The 15,053-nt window shown below is 33.9% G+C and overlaps 1 protein-coding gene across 2 annotated transcripts in view; it reads right to left on the reverse strand.

The window, feature by feature from the left end:
• The window catches only part of RFX3 (regulatory factor X, 3 (influences HLA class II expression)), a 262,431-nt gene that overhangs the window by 87,395 nt on the left and 159,983 nt on the right, over positions 1-15,053 (reverse strand). For both annotated transcript variants that reach the window (XM_004677634.2, XM_004677633.2), the window contains one exon: positions 14,061-14,319. In XM_004677634.2, the coding sequence (XP_004677691.1) occupies positions 14,061-14,319 (259 nt within the window). The remainder of the gene's footprint in view (positions 1-14,060; positions 14,320-15,053) is intronic.

Raw genomic sequence — 15,053 nt, forward strand, 5'->3', positions numbered from 1 at the left:
TAATTGCTTTATGACTAAGGATTCATGGGTATTTATTTTACAATTAAAAAGTGGGAACAGTAAATGTACATTTTCCATTTCATCCTTAAACTAATTAAACTTTAGAATATGAATCTATCTTCGCTTGTTTTTTGAAAAAATAAATTCTCCAAAGTAAGATATAGTGCCAAGTTGTATGTATCATTAACTATACACTAGTGTATACATTCTGTGCACAATTCTCATGCTAGGCTATATAGATAGGGCTTGGGAGTTTAGACTGGTTCGTGATGATCCAGGACTTGCCTCATAATCAGATACAAAGCTATGGCAACTCTTCTGAGATCAATTTGAGATGAGATGTGCAGTCTGGAAAGACAGGCTTACACAGCATTAAGTGACATTATTGGAATGGGGCGGGGTTGGGGGGCTTACAAACTCCCTACATGAAAAAGCAGGTAAGAAACTGATCTTCATTCCAACACCTTCAAGAATACGACTTCCTAGAAAAATTAGTGTTTTCTGAAAGGTGAAAAAATATCCTTGGCAATACACTTGAGATGACTGAAACGCTTTAGATTCACCAGCTAAGACAAGATTCCCATAAGCATAGGAAACTACTCTAAAGTTGATTGCCAGCCAATGACAGGAACCACTGGTCCAGTGCCACTGCAGAAAAGAATTTTGTGCAGTGTTTAGACTGGTCACTAAAGTGCTAGAGGAGGGATAGGCCTCTGGGGCAGAAAACTTACAAAAAACAGTGAAAATTTTCTAGCCTAGGGATTTATGTGAGGCTAAAAGCCTCAAACGCTACCCTCCAACAGAATGCCTGGCAAAGTCTGAAGTCAAAGTTCAGGTGACATAGTGAACTTCTTACTTCACATGGTAGATTTCTTTCTGACCACACACTAGCATGAAGCTGTAAATAACCCTCTTCAGTGTAATTAGAACTGGATGGAGCAACTTTCTGAGAAATCAGCTTACAAAGAAGAATATTCAGAAAAACTTAGACTTTATCAGAGAGCACAGGGACTCTACCCAGGAGTTTCCCTGTGAATGAAGTTTAATTTGGGTGATGGAAAGTAAGGTATTAACAGATAATAACATCTGATTTGGGTTCAACAGTTAGAACCTGAGACTTAAAGTAAATACAGATATGATTCATCTCCCCCAATCAATGAATTCTTAAAAAAAAAAAAAGTCTCAGGAATGGTAAAGTGTGTTTCCTTCATTTGAGAAAAGGCTTTCCTTGTTAAGTCTGGAATGCTAGAGATTACACCAAATGATTTGCTTCAGATATAGAAAGTGTCATGGCCATAAGTCATAAAAATATGACCACAGGACCTTCCTGGTGACGTAGCAGATTAAAGCACAGTACTAAGAAGCTGAGGCCACTTCAGCATGAGTTCGATCCCTATCCTGGACATAACCCACATGACACGGCAGACCTCTCCTGACCTGCCCACTGCTCCCCTCAGTAGTGTACTTCATTGATCTGCCTGTTCTGCTCCCCACTCTGTCTCTGGTGAATCCTTTCACCACTCCTGCACCTCTGGCTTGTACCCCAGTTTTGTATGCATAAATAAATAAATCTTTTTTAAAAAAATATGACCACATGGCAACAACTAGGACATGGTTCTTCTGTGGTAGATTCAAGAAAAACAGAAAAAAGGCATGGTCTCTGTATAGCAGGAAAAACTCTTATTTGAATATAGCCCAGCATATCCTTTTGTGGGAGGGTATATGGGCAAGGGGAATCTTCCATATTTCTCAGTAATTAGAAGCAGAAATTCAGAAAATCCCTGAAGATATTGTATCTTGCATTCAAAAGAAAAAGAAGCTCACTGGTACTCATACAAAGACAGAGCAAACTTAATGAAGGACAAAACACCACATCTATCTGTGTTCTAAACCTCTGGCTTTTTTTCCCCCCTATCACTAAAATGCTAATACTAACATTTTGTTAGTGGTGAGTTTCTAAGCACCCAGAAATCTTGAGCCTTGCACAATATTCAACAAGAATCCATGTCCCGAGAAGAACCTTAGAGAAAAATCCTATCCTAGCTCTTAGGAAAAGAGGATGGGAAAAGGGAGAAAAAGCTCAAGTGATGTTTAGATGTCAGTAGATATTGTATCCTCTTTTTCCCAGCTTAAAAATAAAGGATGACTATTATACTTTTTGTAAGGCAGTAAATATTCAACATATTTCAAAAGGAAAATGTAATTTCCCATTGTTATTTATTTATAATTGCTGAAATCCTAAAGAAGAGAAGCCCTATTACAGGAAGGCCCCTTGTTTTGCAGAGTTGTTTCCAGGCTTAAGTGACCTATAAAGGGTTGAAAGAGTTAGAGAAAGTAGAAATGACCCTAGATCTGGGAAAACTGGCTGGATAAACAGGAGAGAATAAGACCCAGCAAAGAGGTTTTGAGTGACTGTACTCTGGAAAGTATGATGCTTAACTCTCAGTTCTCACCTTACAAAATCTTCAGTAAAATCTATGGTATTCAGAGATATCTCTGTTCTATATAATCAAGACTGTTTGAAGCAAAGGATTGTCAGGGTCATTTGATAATGTCAAAAAAATGAGCAATCTTGAACATATGACTCATCTACATACTTATATGTAGATCAATTGAATGACCTTCAGGGAATATCAAATATGTGAAAATTAAATATTCTCTTTATATAAATATTGTCCATTCAATCATTCACATGCAATTAATATAGAAAGAAAAAGAAAAATTATATCATCTTATTCATTGTCTTTATAGGTCAAGGCATATTCTCTTGACTCTGGAATGGCCTTTTAATCTTTCTTTTTTTAAGACTAAAGGTCAAGAGTGATATATTCAAAAATCAGTATAATTAAAAGTGGCTTCATGACAAAAATTATTTCCTTTAAGAACTGTTAAAGTGATTTGAAAATAGAAATAACACTATAGTGCTTTATGATTTATACAAAGCCTTTTCATATTAATTCTCATTTGATTTTCATAGCAACTTTGTGAAACAGCAAAGGCATGTTACCTCATTACAAATTAAAAATTCAAAGCTCTAGGTCTTGTAATTACATAGGTATTAACTATGAGAATGGAATTCAAAATTTATTATTTTTTAATAAGATTAAAAGAGATCAAGTTACAAGGCAACAAAAAGTTTTGAATGGATATATCTAATCAGAAAAATCATTTTCCTTAATGTGTAATACTGCATTTCCTCTAATACAAGTTATTCTGTTAAACTCACAAATAAACACTTTTTTAGAGAAACATCATTCTTTATTTTTTTTTTTTTTGGTGAAGAAGAGTAAATTCTTTAGAAAAACCCTATGAAGAGAATAAACAAACTGAAAATTTCCTTTTGGGTAACTCCTGTTCTAAATTCTTTAAATATTGTTTGTATTTGAGATCAAGTGAGAAATATTTCTACTTGATCTCTTTCCTTCAGAGAGGCACTGGATTTGAGACTGCTAACATGAGATTCTATAGCAACCACCCTTATATCTTTTGAAAAGATAGTCTTCTAATATATTGGGGGCGGGAGGTGAGGTTGTTACTTCCTATAGGAAGCTCCTCTGCAAAGAACATTAAAGGAAAGGACAATTTAATTTTGCATTTATTCTGTATAATCACTATACCAGATTTTTTCCCCAAAATGTGGCATTAGATCAGCAATAGCAGAATCATCTGCACACTTGTTAGACATGCAAAACAACAGTTACAAAAAATCCCAAAATACAATGGAGAGACTGCATCCTGATCTCTCATACATGTATTGCTGATACTTGGATCTGCCCTTCAATTTGCTCAAATAAGTGTATTTACTAATAGAAGGTATGACCTATTAATAAGAGTATAAATTATGTGGGTCCTGATCTGCATTTTAAAAAGTCCATGAAATCAAATACATTAGGAAATAATTAGAGGTAACTGGGCATATTATGATATATGTTGCTTCATGTATATGTCTACATAGTCGTTTGTGTGGGTATGTGTGTATGAACGTGAGTGTGAACTCATATTTGCATGTATATATGTAAGAATGAAGATAACAATATAATGCTATTTCTCTGTGTAGGTTGGGCCCCCAACCTACAGTTTAAATCAGATTCCTTCTACTTAGTGGATTCCTGCTTCCAAGGCTCTAAGAAAATCTCTTGTATCTAGGAAGTCCTGGGAGTTAGAGACACACCCACTCAAGTTAAGGCTTTATGATATTGCTTTCCAAGTTGTTATATATAATCAACATGTGAGAGTATTATGTCTCAGTAATGTTGAGTAGAATCTTAACTGTGAGAATCTCATGAGATACCATTTTTTTACACTTAAAACAATTAAAAATATACAAAACACACACCTAGTCAGTGTTGCTTTGCGTCTCCTATTGGAGCAGAAAATATATAAATATGAAAACTTGATCTTAAGAAGTTCTAGGTCTAGCAAATGTTTAGTTATATGAAATTTTTAGTTGGTAATTGTAGCTTTAGTAGAAAAAATTAAAATTATTATGCTTTCAACATGCAGTTTTGGCAACTTTGTATCACCTTAAACTATTCTGAAATATTTATGAGAAAAAGCATTACCTAATTAAATGAGTTATTATGTTACTGAATTGGTTGATACTACCTAGAAACCATGATTACTGGTTTACTGTTTAGGATTTTCTCTGATCATTCTAAAGAGCCCACATGCTTCCACCCTAAGCCTCTAACAGTTAATGACCAAACTTGTTTCTGAAAGAAATAAACTGTGTGAGCCCCCAGGCTTAAAATTATCCTTCAGAAATTTGCTAGGTCAGGATAAAAATGAGAGGACTTAAGGCCACACTTACATTATTCAAATATAGGATCTCTGTAGCTTACTTCTAATGATTATTATGAGGACTGATAACATTTTTACTTTGAATTTTGCATAATCACTACAACAGAGGTTTTCTCAGTGTGGTAAAGGACATTTTCAGCATTCTCAGACTCACTTGGATATTTCATCACAGACTTTAAGAATCTACCCCCACTGATTTAAAAGCATGGGGGTTGTAGGGTTGTCCAGGGATGTATTTAATCAATATTCTACAGGATGCACACCCCACTTCAGGAATATTGTGTTAAACAGAATTACTATATTAAGGTGAATATGAGGGAGTAAATGGGCATTTCCAGAATGCTACTACTTAACAATTTAAATGGTGATTTTTTTTTTTTTTAAAGATACAGAACTGGAGTACAGGCCAGAGGCTCAGGGGTGGCGAGGCTTCACCAGAGACAGAATATGGAGCAGAACAGGCAGATCAACGAAGTACACTGCTGAGGGGAGCAGCGGGCGGGTCAGGAGAGGTCTGCCACACCATGTGGTCACCTCCAGGGCAGGTGGGAATCGAAATCACGTGGAATTGGCTTTAGCTTCTCAGTGCTGTGTTTTAACCCGCTGCGCCACCAGGGAGGGCCTAAATGGTGATTTTTTAAGTCCAAGTACAATTTGTTTTTTTGATTCTCTTTCACTCCTTGCCATCCAATCATAATCAACCTCTAGGTAATTCTGTAATTAATATAAATAACACAGTCAGAAGATAAGCACAACTTTGGTGAGGAATCAATTTATAACAGAACATTCATTATCTGAAAAATAAAGTGGTGGGAAAAGACTTAAAAACCACTGATGTTTTGGGACTAGCTGTAGATTTTCATTTTTGACTTAGAGGATTAGGCACTTTTCAGTATGGAAACTAGCTCCATTACCCAATTGTTAATCTTTATATTCATAGAAGCACAGTGCCTGGTCAATAGTGATTGCTCAATAAATGTTTTGAGTGAGTTATTAAAGAAAATAATCCAGACCCTAGTATATGATTACAAACACAGAACACTCACTTTTACTTCAATTGATTGGTGCTAAATTTTTCACTGAAAATTGGTTCTAAAAAAAATCTTCACTAAATCTAAAGCTGTTTCCATTTTCTAAAGTTTCCACAGTGTAATAAAGGGGACTTTATTAAACCTTGAGTCAAAGTTTAATCTGAGTCATAAGACCTTATGGATAGTATTTCAACTGGACACATTTCAGCATTATGTGTTTGGGGAATGGGACCAAACAGATATTCTTTACAAATAACTAAGAGATTCCTGAATATAACCTTTCTTCGTGTATTTTTACAGAAATATCTTTGTGATTATATAAGTACATACAAATGTATGTTTCTATATAAAAACACATACTACACTTGCTTTCTCATTTAACAAAATGTTTGGCAATTTTTCTGTATCTCTGTGTATGAACTGCCTCACTCTTTTTAAGAGTTGTGTAAAACTTCATTGAATGAACAAATTCACCTCACATATTTAACTTTCTGCTGAGAGACCATCAGATTTTCCCCAATCTGCGTATTTCAAATAGTTCTACAACCAATATGACGGTTTATGCAGCATTTCAGAAATGCAAGACTATTAGTAAGCTGTATTCCTGGAAGTACACTTTGTGGGTCAATTTTGACAAAAAAATTCCATCTTGTTCTCCAGCCCTGTGCCAATTTAGCTTCTCTTCAACAATGAATGAAAAAGCCTGTTTCTCTACAACCGTGGCAAGGCTTACTGTTTCAGCTTTGCCTATGTGCAAGATGTAAAATACTCTCTTTAGTTTCATTCTTTTATTCTTTATTAGTGGACTACCTGTTCATATACTTTCCTTATTTTGGTTTTATTTTTCTGATGCATTTGTAAGAATGGTCTCTATATTAAGAAAATTAGTGCTTTGAACACCTCAAAACTTTATGCCATGTGATGATTCATTGTTTTCTTTATTTATTGTGGGTTTTGTCATTATATCTTCTAACTACTGTTATTTGTATCAAAAAAACTATTTCTTTGCATATTATTTGTCTACCTAGTAATCTTACTAAGCTATTATTTGCTATAGTGTTTCATTTGAGTCTTTGTGATTTTTAACAGTATGCTACCATACCATTTTTCAAATTCTGATCAGTATACCTCCTTTATTATTTTATTTTTTATTTTGCCTAACTGCACCTTTCCTGTAACCCTGAAAGCATGTTTAAAAATCACATTTTTGGGGCCCTCCCTGGTGGCACAGCGGGTTAAAGCACAGCACTGAGAAGCTAAAGCCACTTCAGCATGAGTTCCATCCCCACCCCGGAGGTGACCCACATGGCATGGCAGACCTCTCTTGATCTGCCCACTGCTCCCCTCAGCAGTGTACTTCGTCAGTCGGCCTGTTCTGCTCCCCACTCTGTCTCTGATAAATCCTCTCACTATCCCTGTACCTCTGACCTACCCCAGTTCTGCAAGCATAAGTAAATAAATCTTTAAAAAAAATATATATATATAAATCACTTTTTGTTTCTTAAAATACAAATGAGAAAGCTAACAAAACTTAAAGTAAATTTAACATAGTTTTTAAGTCTGTAGTTATATTAGACAACTCCTAACCCATGAAATTTACTATCACTAATAGTTATTTCCATACACATTAGATTTTAAGAGAAACCAGGTAATTCTGTGGCCAAAAGCCACTTTAGTTATGCATGCTGAGAAAATGCTAGTCAATTAACATGCTTCTGAGGAATGTAATCATAAGGAAATAGAAATTCTTTGTCATTTGAGAATTAACAATTGGCCATAGAATTGTGCTACAGTTTTCCCATTTAAATAGAAGACATGGACCTGTGGAATGAAGCAATATTAACATCTTTAAAGGTTTTATTTATTCATGCATACAGAACTGGGGTACAGACCAGAGGTACAAGGGTGATGAGAGGATTCCCCAGAGACAGAGTGGGGAGCAGAACAGGTAGATCGATGAAGTACATGGGGAGCAGCAGGCGAGATAGGAGAGATCTGCCACTCTATGCTATGTGGATCACCTCCAGGCTGCCAGGTATTGAACTGGCACTGAAGCGGCTACAACCAGCTTCACAGAGCTGCATCCAACCTGCTGTGCCACCAGGGAGGGCCCAACAATATTAACAATATGGGTCTAATATTGACTCAAAAGAAACTCACATACTACAGTACATTTTAATTTGCTACCAATACAATTTGTATTTTATCTGGATCATTTATTTCCTATGAATGAGACAGTATTTTTTTTTCCTTTTGAAACTATAGTAGTTTTGAACTAAGTTATTTGAAATTTGATATTGTAATATAAGGATCAGATAAGTTCCTTATCTTCAGATAAGATCAGAATAGTTATATAAAAGTTCATGTGGAACATAGTTCACTTCCATATTTATAAATAGAATTTGCAGCATAAACATTCCCAACCTAGATTTTATATAAAATAGATCCTAGCCACTCCTGGTATGTTACCACCTACCTATGTACTGAAAAAAGGTTTTAGTATTAAATAGCCAAAAAATAAAATAACTCATCATATTTCACTTTAAAAATTCAGAAAAATATATTGGACATGCTCAGGAAAGGCTTTTGGCCTCTGTCATTCTGGCTATTTTAACCTTCTAGCTTATCAAGATTTCTAGTAGTGCAATATTTTACAGATTTAACCATAAAATTACTGTCTTTAGAGTTTACCGACTTGAAGTATGGAGCAGTATGGAACTGACTGACATATGAATGGAATACAGATGAAGTGATAGAGACTATGAGTCACCCAAAGTCCTACTTTATTAATTAAAAATAAGGTCTCAGAACCTTAACTCAATTTAGAATTTAGTGAAGGAAGGAGAAGATTCGGGTATTCTTTCTGAGGTGTTTCATTGGAGAGCTCAGGTTGGTTTAGGGGAAAATACTAAGATTTATTGGTATAAATGTTTCTTTAAATAAATGGAAAAAGTATTTTTTTAATCATTGAGGCTAACCAAAAGAGAAGTATTTAAAATAGAATGTGTTACTTCTCTAAGATAAAAAAAAATTATGCAGACTTTTTTTTTAAAAACATCCCCATTCTTATTTTTTTTTTTTAAGACTTATTTATTGATGCATACAGAACTGGGGAACAGGCCTAGATGTGGGGGTGGGGGTGAGAGGATGCACCTGAGACTGAGTGGGGAGCAATCAGGCAGATCTACTGAAATATACTGCTGAGAGGAGCAGTGGGTGGGTCAGGAGAAGCCTGCCATCCCATGTGATTCATCTTCCTGGCCAGGAGTCTAACTCATGCTTGCAGTGGCTGCTGATAGTTTCACAGTGCATGTCTTAACTCCTCCCACCATAAGGGAGGGCCCTGTGCATATTTCTAATTTATTTTTTTTCTTCCAAGCATCTTTATATATAATTAATTTTCTCTTCTAACTATATTGCTTTCCTATCTCTAAGAAGCCATAACCAATAATCCAACATTATTTTAACATTTTTTTTTCTGTTTGGTAAGATGGATGGGTAGTTTCTCCTTTTAATACAGTTATTCGAGCATTTCAAATATTGATATGAAAAAACTCTGAGACAGACGCTTATTTGGGTGGATTAAAATGCAGTATTTTTGTTACCATTTCTATAAAAATGTAAATAAGAGGGAGAAAATATTTGTACAGTCATTGACTAGTACCTCTAGAATACTCACTCTCTAGAAGGTCTCTAGTATCTCTTGAATAATACTCAGAATCTGATATAGTGCTTTTAAGAAAAAGAGCTGGGGAGCGGTACTTAGAAGGGAGACTGCATTAAGAACTTTCTTATATCATTTGAACTACATAACTAATTTGTATAAATGAATTAATATGTGATTTAAAACAAAACAAATGGACACTGGTAACCATAACAGTAAAGGAACATGTAAATTATTTGCTGGAGTAGAAAACATTCATCTTAGGAAAATCATTCTTTTAACCAGATACAAATATTGGAAATACAAGGTAAGAAAATAAAAGTATCTACGACTCTTAGATGAATACTTAGAATTCTATAAATTACATAAGTGAGGGCAAACTTTAACTTATATATCAGCAGATGGACATTCAAAATTTTCTCCAAATTAAAAGTAGTTATATTTTACATTAATCAAAGAAGTAGAGATATGCACAATATTATTTTAAAACACATTTTCCTTTTTGCCCCTTGGTGGGATCTAATTTTAGCAGGAGCTATTTAACATATATAATTACTAGATGTATATATAAAAAGGTATAAAAATTAGCTTTCACATCACAGGCTCAAAAATGATTAACATAATCTTACTTAGTTATCAAGAAGGAAAAAAAAAACCTCCATAAATAACCATGTAATTACAAGAATACAAATGTTACTTTATGGAGGAGTGAGTAAATAAAGCTTCTTAAAGCGAATTGCTAATTATGACATAGTCTGGTATAAACCAAGCTGCAATGAGCACCAAAATATCACTAACTACAATCACAACTTTTTGATCCTTACGTGCAAATTATGCTCAAGTTCTAAAACTCTACAATTGTTATGGTTACACAGAAAATAATGAAAAAATAAATTAGAGATTTAGAGAGACAAAGATATACAAGGAAACATTATATTGATGCATTTAGAAGAACGATCAAAGTATAATGAGTTCAGAGTTATGAAAATAGCCAACACTTCTACCTTAATGACTAGGTGCTACTGAAATATTAAAAATAAACAGTTCTCTGACATTAATTTAATGAAATGCAAGCATTCATTCACATTTAATAGTAGCAGCAGGAAATGCCTTTAATATGTGTATACATATATGTGTGCATATATATACTCATGTATACACATACACACTCTTTATACATGCATGGGCTCCACTGACTAAACAAAAGAACATAGTATTATAAATGAAGAAATTGCATTTTGACAAATCCTGAATATTGGTAGTTTATAACACAATATATTAAGTGATATAAAATTTAAGTGTTACTGTCATAATCTAAAAATTCTGGGATTTGTAGATACTTTGAAAACTGCAATTTTTTACACTATATGTTTAATTGAAATATTAAAAATATATTTGTAAAAATCTCATTAAAATTTATAAAAAAATAAAGTTTATCACATGCTGAAGTTAAAGTTCTCCATTAATGATTCCATCATCTCATAAGAATAAAGTGATTTTATATTAAATATTGGACTAGGGAAGAAAATATTTCAAAAGTAATTAATTTCTTTTCCTTAATAGTGACCTCAATTTCAAATAGTTTTTCTGGTATATCTTGAGATATTTGCATGTGAGGGAAAACTTTTCTTGTGGCAGGAACTTATTTCTAGTTAATTTAAAGGATGTATTTTTGAGTTGACACAGTCAAATGAGAAAAATAATGATTATCAAAAGCTAATCTAACTTGAGAACAGGAATAAGAAACATTGCTATATATTAAGAAACTGAGAAAAATTATTAGGTCTGTGTTATTTTCTAAGTACTCCAACTTAACTATTTCACGTCAAATTAATTAACTGATCATCAATCAAAAGCTGTTGCGGAACTTCCCCTATGACAATTTTCTGGTCAGGAATTTTGGCCATAGTAGATATGGCCAAATACAACACAATCAGTTGAACAGGGATGCTGTATGTGATAAGTGTAACAATACAGAACAGCCACAAAACTGAACTTATATGGCATATTCTGGCTCCATATCTACAAAGAAACAGCTTGAGGTTTGACTACTCATTAAAAACTATATTTCCAAGTATTATTTGCATTTTTCTACCATAAGAAAAAAAAAAAGACGAGATTAAGTAAATTCCCTTTAATGACCTGGTTCTTACCAAAAAATCTTGATTTCTAGGAGTCTAAACAATTACAGAGCTAGTAACTTTCTAACATATTTGGCAAGAAGAGGATGACAAGAAACCTAAGTAGATATTATGGCACACAAAGTCATCTTACTTTTAGAAACCTTTTACCGAAAAGGAAATTTGCTAATAAAAAGAAAAAACAAAATCCTTAAAATAGAATCTTAACTATTAACACTTTTTAAAAAGTGCAAACTAATATTTACAATTAAATATTTGTTTTTAAAATCATTTCCCACTATTCTCAGTTGCTATTAATTCATTTGTATTATGTGTTACTTTAACTTACTAGTTAATATATTCATCAAATTTGTATGATGGATAACAGGACCAATGTCACTTTTCATACTCATATGGAAAAACTAATTGTATTCCCAACACAAAACAGACTCTAGAAATTATAAACTTTACTATGTATACCTACAATTGTGTTTACATGATCTGGAACAACTAATTCAATTAAATTACTGATAGAACAAGTAAATTTAGTAAACACATATCAAGTTGGTGAAGCTATATAATACGTAGCTAAGAAATCAGTGTGAAGGCCAACAGTAGTGCTGAGAGGTGAAATAGGACAGGGTGGGGGTTCACGAGAATGGGAAAGTCAGCATGAGAGAAAGTGGAAGGAATAAAAGTAGGAAAGGACATATTCTTCCCATTTTCTTAACACCTTGACACGTAGTATTTTCCTTTCTACTAAAAATGACTTTTTGGAAGACCTCAATGAGGAGTGCTCTCAAGTACTTCCATCTTTCCACCTCTTTTCCTTTGACAGCAAAAAATATATAGTTATATTAACTTCTAAAACTTGTTACAATTCCTTTGTAAATATGATTTTAAAGTTGGGAGGAAATTGGGAAATTCTGGTGTCACTAAACCCTTATTTTATCAGCAGAGGTCTGGAGAGATTACAATTTAGTTTTTAGTCTATATAAATATAAATGCACTGTTGAAAACTATAAGGCTTACAATGCTGTGTTTAGTGTTATCAAGAGCAAGTGACAAATACACAAAATAAATGCTTCAAAAACACAAGAAAAAAATTACAGTGCCTCTTTTCTCAGAAAGGCTAGGCATCTACTCTGATATTAGGATAATATAGTGAGTTGAAAATAAAGGAGTCAAAAAATTTATTAGAGAAAAGGTATTAAATAATGAAAATATCAGCACAAGTAATCATTACAAACATAAAAAATACATTCAAAGTACCTATCAAATGCATAGTGTATCTTAAACAATGTCCATAAAATGAGAATTTTATTCTAATTTTCTTACAAATTTATTTCTATCTGTTTAATTATAAGAACAAACTATATAGTAAGATGATGAAAATGGTGTACATGCACTTAGTTCAAGCTTTCAGCCCATTTTATATGAACATCTACAGAACTGATTCCAATGCTTCATTACCTAGGTAGTTCTAAATTACTATCCTCACTTAGATGCTTAGTTGAAGTGAAAATGAAAAGATCAGGTTATAGAGTCTGATGATAAGAAATCCAACAACTTTCTATGACTACTGCTATGACATAATTTCAGCACACTAACCTATATTCTGTCAAAATCAATATATTAATTAAATTGTAAACATTTGAAAACCCATATATGTGGGTGTGTCCCTAACATATAATTTGCTCATAGCTATGACCAAAGCCAACATAGATCACCTATGTCATTGCTTCCCAAAGTATCTCTCTGACAGAATGTAAAATAATATTATCTAGGCGCATGGTTAAATATTCTTAATTTCACTATGTCCACCTACTATGTAAGCTTACTACTAAAGCATATGTTCATACTTTAATATTTATTAGAAAAAATTATGCAGGCGTTGGTACTTTACAAGTTATTCAACTAAAAATATACATTCAATGAGTAATAATAAAGGTGGCATAAGAATATGTTCAAACTTAAATTCTAAGTCCTGGGGTTGTTGTCTGTATAAAATAATTTCTCTGGTAATGAACTAGATTAAATATTACTGGTGAGAGCCATTAAAATTCCAGACTTACATATTTCACTCTCTAGATTAATTCTTAATTTTTAAGAAAAACATAATTTAAAAGCTAAGTTTTTTTTCAGTAAAAAGTTTAAATATTTTACTGGATATCACTAAAAAAAAAAGCTTATAAAAATCAGCATTCATGAATAAGAACCACCTGTTGTAATTTCAATTACTAAAACTAATTCACTTAATTTGGGGCACAAGTAAATAACATTCTGCAAACCACTACATACTTCATCCTGAATACTACCACAATTCTAAAACTGTTCAACACATTTTGTGTCTCAGCCCAGTGCAGGCTGTTTTGCCCCTCTATAATGGAAAATGTACAGAAGAAGCTACCAAGAATTTAAACAAATAAAAACTCAAATACTTACTGTTGCAGGGGAGGCTCGGGTGGTGTGTGTCACTGAGTGGCCGGAATTCTCCATTGAATTGCCAATCAGATAGGTTCCTCCAGAGCTGCTGATGAGCTGTCCTCCTGTGACACCCATCTGAATGCCACCAGTGCCCACCATGCTGTGGGATGAGACCACGGTGGTCACCTGTGCAGAACTCCCTTGAGTATCAAAGTAATTCCCTCCAGTGTTTTGGCTGTACATTTGCGTCTCCGTGTAAGGATAAGTTGTTGTTCGGCTTTAGAAGAAGAAGTAAGAAAGATAACACTTACTAGCTTGTTAATATCAGTTTATTTCATCTTTTTCCAGGGTGAATATAATTTTAATACTTACTAGTTGGCTTAGACTTTAGAACATGATGAGCGGTACTTCTATGAAATTTTATTCCCAGAAAGAGTTAGGTAGCCTTTCCAAATTACAGGTACATCTTTGAATAAGAACCTTGGCACCTGTCCACACTTCTGAGCCTTTGCCCTCTGCTGGTGCCTACCACTAACATATCGATAAATAAGGTTTTTCCCTCCAGTAAATATTGCTGAGTGATTTAATGAAATGCTTATAAAACTTCCTGTAACTCCCAGCTCTGGGAAAGTTGGTTTGTAGACTGACTGGGGGCTGGACAATCAAATCCCTATGCTACTTCCTATCACTGGCTGACTTGCAGCAAACAGCCAAGACAACAAAAAAAAGGTTTGTTTTTTGTTTTGTTTTGTTTTTTAAGATTTATTTATTTATGCATAGAGAACTGGGGTACAGGCCAGAGGCACAGGGGTGGGGAGAGGATTCACCAGACAGAGATCGGGGAGCAGAATAGGTAGATCGATGAAGTACACTGCTGAGGGGAGCAGCGAGCGGATTAGGAGAGGTCTGCCATGCCTAGTGGATCACCTCCAGGTGGGGATCAAACTTGCACTGAAGTGGCTACTGTTAGCTTGCAGTGCTGTGTCTTAACGGCCTTGCTGGAGAATTTTC

The sequence above is a fragment of the Condylura cristata genome, unplaced genomic scaffold (assembly GCF_000260355.1).
Source record: "Condylura cristata isolate star-nosed mole 26May11 unplaced genomic scaffold, ConCri1.0 scaffold00006, whole genome shotgun sequence".
Lineage (NCBI taxonomy): Eukaryota > Metazoa > Chordata > Mammalia > Eulipotyphla > Talpidae > Condylura > Condylura cristata.